The following is an 8277-nucleotide window of genomic DNA, read 5'->3' on the forward strand; positions in this document are numbered from 1 at the left end:
TTAAATTAGCAATTGCTCCAGCAACATAATGTCTCCTTACACAGTCTTTCTACTGGTGTCTTTCCTCTCCATAGAAAGGTTGTTTTTTGGGGTTTTTTTTACCCCATATTCAGGCTGGCTTCTGGATACAATTATGTTATTAAATTATCTTTCTCCCTCAACCTTCTGTGAAAACAAAGATCAGGTATGAAACAAAAGAAAAGTGAAATCTTGATCCCCAAGAAGTCCAAAGCCTAATTACCATATTGATTAAGCAGCTGACTTTGCTGACTCTAGAAAAGTCAGGAATTCCCACACAGTGAGATGAAAATTAAATCATTTACAGAGCAGCTAACATGTGAAAATCAGTGTCACAATACCCATTTCTCCAGGACACGAAACCTATAAAAATAAACTATGTGTGAATTCTTGGTGTTTTCCTAACCTTGGCCAGGTTTCCAGGAATAACATTCCTCATTTTGAAATCAAGGTCCTGTCTCCTTTCTCTACTTTTGAAGTGCGATAAGCCAAAGGAATCTGACCCACGTACTATTTGCAAATGGCAAACATTTTATCACATCACTGCTCCTGACTCCATTCATCCCCAGGCCGTACTTGCTGACACAAATGTAGATCTCATGGCAAAAACCAATGAGACTCTCCCAAATGCAAATCAACCCTGAATTCCTTAAAAATGAGGAAGGTAGGACTTCAGGGAAAAATCTTGGATTTAATAGTGCTGAGTACAACAGCTATGTGCAACCATGGGCCTGTCTAGCTTTCAAGGCCAAAGTCTAATGGAGACACACTACACAGGGGAGTCCTAAAGTCTATGTGTAGATACAAATAAAGTTAAGTAGTTATTGAAACTGTTTTTTCTTATCTGAACGAAGTGATAAGCCAGACACAGGTCTGAAGTACAAAGGTTACATTCAAAGGCAGTTTTAAAGTGCTTTACCAAGATACATAAGCCTTCTAACATTCAAATTTTTTTTTTCCACTTGGAAGGGTAGCTCAAGAGGTCTTACGTTGTGCTGAGAATTCACTATAAGAAAAAATCAATAATTGGTCTAGCTGTTCTAATCCTTAGCATAGAGGTATAGAAAGAAAACATGTACATGCAGCTTTCATAATGCTACAGCTCTGATACAAAGCTACTCATTCTAAATGTCATGAGCTTTGTTCTGCTAGTCTGAAAATGAGGTAAATAAAATGGATGCAATACTTCTCCCTTAGTTTGTCACAGATAGGTTTGGTAATACAGGATGAAGCTAGTGAGGGGAACAAAGAAGACTACCACTAGGATATCTGGGAAGCTTTTGCTTCTATCAGCCTTTAAATAGCCAGGTGTGTTGGTTCTTTCTGGGAGTGGGCTACAGGTGAATCTGCTACCTGGCACTAGCTAGCTAGCATTTACTCCAAGTAACAAATAGCATCATAGATGGTATTCCCACTGGTGAGAGCTATCTGCTTGGCAATATGTAAAAAAGGAGGAAAGAAACTCCACCATGGAGGAAGTTGATTTTGCACATCATTGTAAAGCTATTTCCCAGATTACGATCTGGAGAAGATGTGGAGAGATGATAGAGATATGAAAGCCATAAAGCACAAATCTCAATCACTCATGGAAAGGGCTCCTGACTCATCATTAATTCCAGTTATGTAATTTCTCATCAAAGTGAGAGTATGGTTCCTTGCAGTAGCTTTGAAATAAGGTACTACTGTTAAATATAACTGAAAACTCTTGCAATTGCTTTACACTAAAGTTAAGACTAGATTACGGTCCATGAGCACAAAACTGCATTTTACAAAACTCAAGAGAAAGATCTTTTTTTTTTTCACTTTATTAAACAGAACTCCCCCTGTCAACAACATAAAGCTCAGTTATACAAATTTTTTTTTTAAAAACATCTTAATTCACCTGTCCTAGAATGGCTCTGGCAACACAAAGACAACACTAAACAAGTGCACAAATCATGATTTCAGGGGGGGCAAATATACAAAAAGAAATGCCAAGCCAATTGAAACTTTCATCCTCCCTGAAAGTGCTCTCCTTAAAGAGAAGCAGAGTCAATGCTGCCGCTTAGTGGCCAGCTGAACAAATCAATGATACTGGCCAAGGGGGGTTCTACCTGGCATTTCCCCGTCTAACAGACCACCCAACTTCTCATGGTAAAACAGCAACATATTTGAAACACCCTAGCTTCCAAAGCCCATCCAAACAACAGCAACTGGAATTTGGCCAGTGTAAGAGAGAGACTACTTCAAATAAAACTTTTCCCTGCTCAATTTAAGATCTTCTGTCCCAGTTCTCTGGGCTTGGTGGGGGTGAGATGAGAGACATGGACATATCCACAAGGTCCATCTGTTTAGAGAGTATATACAGTAATCCTGATGTCTGTGCCCTCAAACACCTCTTCGATCATTGCAGACACTTTCTCCCACTGTAGCCGATCAAGACCACATCCAATCCTGGAAGAAACAAAAACATTCTCGTTGGATGGAAATGAGGCACTCAGACAACGTCTCCTGGGCACCCCCCTTCCCAGTTTCCATGAAGGTTTTTTGCACAGCAAATAGACAAAGAAAAAGGTTTTGCTTGGTGGCTAATTTCACAGTGATTGGCTTTGTTTTAGGTCAAGAATTATACAGTTCATGCTACCATGAATCACCTAAGGCTAGCCCTGGTCAGCCCCAAAGGCGAATAGCAATTTATATCTCTTTTCCCAGTAGAACACTGCATCTCAATCTTCTATTTCAAAGCAAACTTTCAGAAAAGTCTAAAATTTTCACAGCACACTCCAGAAAATTAAGGAGGGTGAGGAAAAGAGACTTTCTCTATACCTTCTAATGAAAACTGCCTGGCAGTGAGAGGGAGTGTAAGGCTTCTAAAATAACATTTCCTATGACAATGGATTCCAAACGAAGGTATAAGAAAAAGAAGGAAGAGAGCATGGACTGGGCGCATGGGTGTGGAAACTTCGACCATACGTGGCCCTCTAGGTCCTCAAGTGCTGCCCTTTGACCGAATCAAAGACAAATTGCCTTAATAAAGGGATTTGTTCTATGGAGTTTGGATTCAGTCAAAGGGCCACACTTGAGGACCTAGAGTGTCACATGTGTCCTTGAGGCTGTAGGTTCCCCACCCCTGGATGAGGATCTCTTTAGGTACAAAGTTTATTGGCCTAAAATATATTAACATCTTTGTGGAAGTCACATTTCTTTGCATAATCTATGCAGAGCACTTGGTTCCTGCCTTGAAAACATTACTAGTTCAATTTATACTCAGCCCACAATGTTGTGTAGGGGAAAAAACACTGGGTTTATGGTCAGAAACCTGGGTTCTGGTAGTTACTACTCTAAGCCTTAGTTTCATCTATGAAATGGGTAAAATCTTCTATTACCTCCTTCACAAAGCAGGTAAGAGGAAAGCACTCTGCAAAGCTTCAAAGTGCTATCAAAATGTTATATTATTATTAAGTCAACAGCTTCAGCACAAGTGGCTGGGTAAGTCAGAAAAGGATATTATTCCCTGAGGAGACATATGCATTTGTTTACAAACCATACCCCCTGACATTTTCCTGATACCTTCCTTCCATTTGAAGGCAAGCTTTCTCTACTTTATTGATTCTTATCAACCCTGGAGGCAGGTAGAGACCTGGCATCAATGCCATTTTGCAAAAGGAGAAAAGTGCTAAGGGCTTAATTCAGCCCAGGCCTTTGAGTAACAAGACCAAACTACTACTAGAAGAAAAAACAAAGAGATAATTACTCTAGTCAGGTTCCCAAGTGATAAGAGCAAGGGAAATAAATTGGCACTTCCTAACAGATGGAAAGAATTTAAAGGAAGCAGTATACTAGAACCCTAATGTGACCCCCATAGGCCCACTTGCACCATAACAGCTATAGAATCAAAGCTCCAGATGCCAATGAATTTCCAAACTGAGATTACAATGGCCTATCTTCTAGTTATTAACTCTGACAGTTCAACTTTCCATATAAAGGGAAGTGATCATTTTTACCACTTTTGTGCCACATGCTTAACACCTTTAGGGGACCTTGATGGGACATGAAAAAGTCCAAACAGCCCAGATTTGGTTCTTAAGCTCATATGACTTCAGGAGTTGAAGCCTCCAACCTTAAAATGTTGTGTAAGAAGTTGATATTTGACTAATAAAACTGAATTGTTCCACTTTCATCACGTAGTAAGGATAGAGTCCTTTTTCAGCACCATTATGCAGGGACAGGGAGTGGATGTCTAACTCTGCAAATTTATAGTTTTGAGAGTTGCCTAGTGCACTGAGAAGCTAAGTGACTTTCCCGGTATCACACAGGCAGCATATGTGCCAGAGGTCAGACTTAAACCCAGGTTGTCTTGGCTTTGAGGCCTGCTTCATTTTCACTAAGTCTCAATGCTTCTCTAAGTTATCCACTATCATGAATAAACACTCTGATTATTCAGTGTGAATAAGCTGGGATGGAAATGGCTTCAACCCAAATTTTCACTTCTTATTTGAAGACTGAAAATAAGAAAATCAATATTTAAGCCCATAATTATGTGGAAAATTAGACCATTTACACTATAACACTGCAGGTAATACGGTACATTAATATCCTTTATGTTGCCAAATTAATGAAATTTTAATTCCAGACCCTAGAATTTCTTACCTAGGCATGGAGAGGTCAGTCACCCCATTTTTCAGACAATGGGTTTTCATGGCCTCTAGACTCTTTTGCAAGTTTTCATAAGTTGGCTTGTGAGAAGCCCTCTTCTTTGTAATCTGAGCACAAAGGGAAGATTTAGGTTCTTATTAGACAAAATGATATGGAGTCAAAGATCAATATCATATTATAATCACCTGGCAATAAAATGTTGATTTTACCTGAATCATCTGTCAGGTACAATAGGTCTGTATGATATTCTTCTGAGCTGGTCTTTTTTTATATGTGTGGTTTAAAAAACTTAACAAAATTATTATATGTAAGATTCTATTAGCCAGAATGTTAACTTTTCCATTACATCAATTAGAAAATTTCCCCTCTAAAAAGCCCACCAGGAATTATGTTTCTAATCAACCTTAAAAGCACACTAAGAGGCTAATTTTCTCTTACCAGGTAGTATACATATCTTTCATCTCTCTTTAGCACTGCTACTTCTCCAGATTTCTTTTCTTTAAGGAAAAAAAAAAGGACAAGTATTCAATATAGGAAGAAAAAAGAAAACTTAAACACTTAAGTTCATTAATATATTAGTTCTCTTTCTAGAAATGAGTTAGAAAAGCTTTCTAACTAAAAATGGGAATGCTAAGTAGAATTCTATCCCTTCTACATTCTGTGAACAAACATCAAGGTGTTCTCCTCCTAATCTCCTTAATATCCTGTCCTTCTCCCCTTCCACTGTTATCCACTTTACTCTAGCCCCACTCTATTATCAATTTGCCAATACCTGATTCACACCTTACCCTGCCTCTTTAACTGTTTATAAATCCAAGTTTCAAAATAACAAGACCAAAAAACTTAATAAATCTTTCAGTTCAAAAACCTACCTATGTTATATCTGTATATTTTTCATTTCTCAAAACATTATCCTTTATCAGCCACATTTACTCATTCAACAAGTAACTGCCAAGTGTCTACAATAGTCAAGGCACTAAGTACTTTAGACACTATAAAGGGATACAATGATGTACTTATATAAAATCTTCCACCCTCCAGGAGTTTAAATAGACTTGTTATGACTTAGTCTTATTATAATAAACAATAAATTAAATAGACTTGTTATAACAGATATATTAGGGAAAATGACGTGCACATGCCAAAAGTGTAGTTATGCTAAGTTCTACAGATAAAAATGCTATAGATCAAGGGACAGAAAGATCACTTTTGGCTAGGAAAGTTTCACAGAAAGGCTGGGATGTGAGCTGGGCCTTGAAAGACAAGAAGGATTTCACCAGGCAAAGGCATGAGGAAGGATGCAGCATTAGAAAAATGCAAGGCTGGTTCAATGAACACAAAATAGAGCTTTATGGTCAAGTAAGAGTTTTTCCAGGAAAGGAATAGAACATGCAGTTAATGGCCAGCTATGGAGTACAATAGACCTAGTTTCAAGGCCTGCTTCTAACACACACTGGTTACATGGCTATGAATGAGTTTATTTAGCTGCTTATTATCCCCAAACAATACTCAGAGTATGTAAAGCTAGTGGGGGCTAGAGTGTAGAAAGCCTTGAACACATAGATTTTGTATGGTAGGCAAATGGAAACTACTTAAAAGTTGTTGCATATGCAACTAATGAAGGGAGAGACTAGGTAAAGATACACTTGAAAAGCTATTACAATAGCATAACTAAGGTGGCAGTATTCAAAATAAAAGGATGTATGGGAGTCTGGAGGGCTGTCAATGACTATCTTCTAAACTCCTAGTGAGGAACAACATCCTTGTGATCACATTCTGGACATAGACTTGCCCATAGTAGTTCAACTAATGTTTCTAGTTAACTGAAACCACAAGGTAAAGCCTAAACTCTATACAAACTCACGTTGATTCAAAAGCTCCTGCACCCCTCCAAACTTCTTTTTGAAGAGAACAGCTATCCCAGCACCCATTCGACAATCCTCACTGATGCAGTGGGCCAATGAGTCTGTTTGGGGGCATGCAAAAAGGTCCCCTTTCACATACACAATCTGGAACAAACAAGGAGGTGAAGTGAGAGAAAACAGTTTAACAGATACGCAGAAATGCTTTGCTGTTTCTTTTGGCCACTTTCTCCCTCTTCCAGGGAGCAACTTTATTCTTACTGGAATCAAACATAATCTTTCACAGAGAAAATCCCAAGAGACTAATTCAAAGAGCTGAATGTGAACTGAATCATGAATAAGATGGAAGTGATGATCCCTGCCTAAGATTGCATTAGCCTCTTTGGAGTAAATAAGCTAAGAAAAGATAATTCAGTTATGTTGCTTAATTTAAAACAGTGCTTAATGCCTATAACCTCAATTATTCTGGATTTTTATTTGCCAATAAGTCAACAATTTTTTACGCACTCTGTTCTCTCCTGGATCTTCATCAGGGCTGCTGGCCATGATAAGGAGCTGCTATTTCCAAGACTTAACAGTATTTTTTCTGCTAGAAGAATGAAAAAGAAAACCAGTTTGCTTCGGGTTAAGCACACACATTCCCTGACCTGGCTCTCCCTGTTTACTACATCTAAACTCTTTCACTATTCTCATGCCAAAGTGGCCCCCCCCCAAAAAAAATCCAATGCAAAAACTGGAGATGCAGACAACCGTTGACCCCATCCCAGCTCCCCAACAGCACCCTCTTCCCATTCATTCCCTCTAGCTTGGGGCAAGTTTGGCCCTTCCTTTATTCGACCCCGACTCCAAGACCCAGCTCAAATCCCCTTCAAGCAAGGCCCTTCTTTGGGCCTCAGTTTCTTCAAATGCAAAATGAGGGGCGTAAAAAAGGCCCCTTCCAGCTCCCATTCTACGTTTCTGGCTCCTCTCCACAATCACACATGATGGAGGTTTCAGAGATCTTCAAGGGCTGGTTGCTTAACCGTTTTTTGTTTGTGCCAAGGCCCCCATGGGCAATCTGGTGGAGTCTCTGGACCCTTCCTCAAAATGTTTCTAAATGCACAGAATTACAAAGCGAACCAAGTATATTGAAATAAAGACGTAATTGGCTTTTTCCCCCCATCCAAATTCAAAGACCCCCTGAAATTTATCCACGGACATCGGGTTAAGAACCTCAGAAAGAATAGCCCAGGCCTCGGAAGGAGCTTAAGGTTCCACCAAAGGCCCGGGGACAGGGAGCGGGACTGCTTGACCCCTCCAGTAGGGTTCTTTGTTTTCCTCGTGCCCCCGCCCTCTTCCCGCGGCTTCCCCTCCCCCCCGGCCCGAGGGGAGGAGTGTGCAGTCTAGCTCCTCCCTGGCTCCCGCTCCGGGGGACCACCGGAGGAGCCCGACAGAAGCCTTTCATGCGACGCCCGGCCCGAGCCCAGAGACAGACGAACTGACGCCCCGCCCCCTCCCCACCTAACCCGGGGTCGCCGCGGGGGAGGGGTGTCTGCGGTCCCAACATACCCGGGGTCCCGGGAACAGGCCAGCTGCCGGGAAACCCAGGCCTCGGCCCCAGAAGGCAGCTGCTTCCGATTCAGCCCGGGTGCTCGTGACCGAGCCAAATCGGACTCGCGGCTGCCCCCACAGGGACCCAAAATGGCCTCCCACGATCCGCCGGGGGAGCGGAAACGGGGCACCTCTAGCCAGACCGGAGGGAGGGCTGCGCTCTATGGTGGCG

At 41.1% G+C, this 8277-nt stretch overlaps 1 protein-coding gene across 2 annotated transcripts; it reads right to left on the minus strand.

The window, feature by feature from the left end:
* Positions 1 to 1806: 1806 nt before the first annotated feature.
* Positions 1807 to 8231, minus strand: LOC114053652 (O-acetyl-ADP-ribose deacetylase 1). 2 transcript variants are annotated; one of them, XM_027876769.1, is made up of 6 exons: positions 8064 to 8231; positions 7023 to 7101; positions 6518 to 6662; positions 5092 to 5150; positions 4648 to 4760; positions 1807 to 2451 (listed from the first exon to the last, which is right to left on the minus strand). In XM_027876769.1, exons 2-6 carry the CDS (start codon positions 7059 to 7061, stop codon positions 2349 to 2351), a joined length of 459 nt encoding a protein of 152 aa, XP_027732570.1. In that variant the 5' UTR covers positions 7062 to 7101; positions 8064 to 8231; the 3' UTR covers positions 1807 to 2348. The 2 variants fall into 2 exon arrangements, with proteins under 2 accessions (XP_027732570.1, XP_027732569.1); XM_027876768.1 differs by having other exon boundaries at positions 7023 to 7104; positions 8064 to 8228.
* Between the last annotated feature and the right edge of the window lie 46 nt (positions 8232 to 8277).

Source organism: Vombatus ursinus, unplaced genomic scaffold (assembly GCF_900497805.2).
Source record: "Vombatus ursinus unplaced genomic scaffold, bare-nosed wombat genome assembly UNPS02014811.1, whole genome shotgun sequence".
Taxonomy (NCBI): Eukaryota; Metazoa; Chordata; class Mammalia; order Diprotodontia; family Vombatidae; genus Vombatus; species Vombatus ursinus.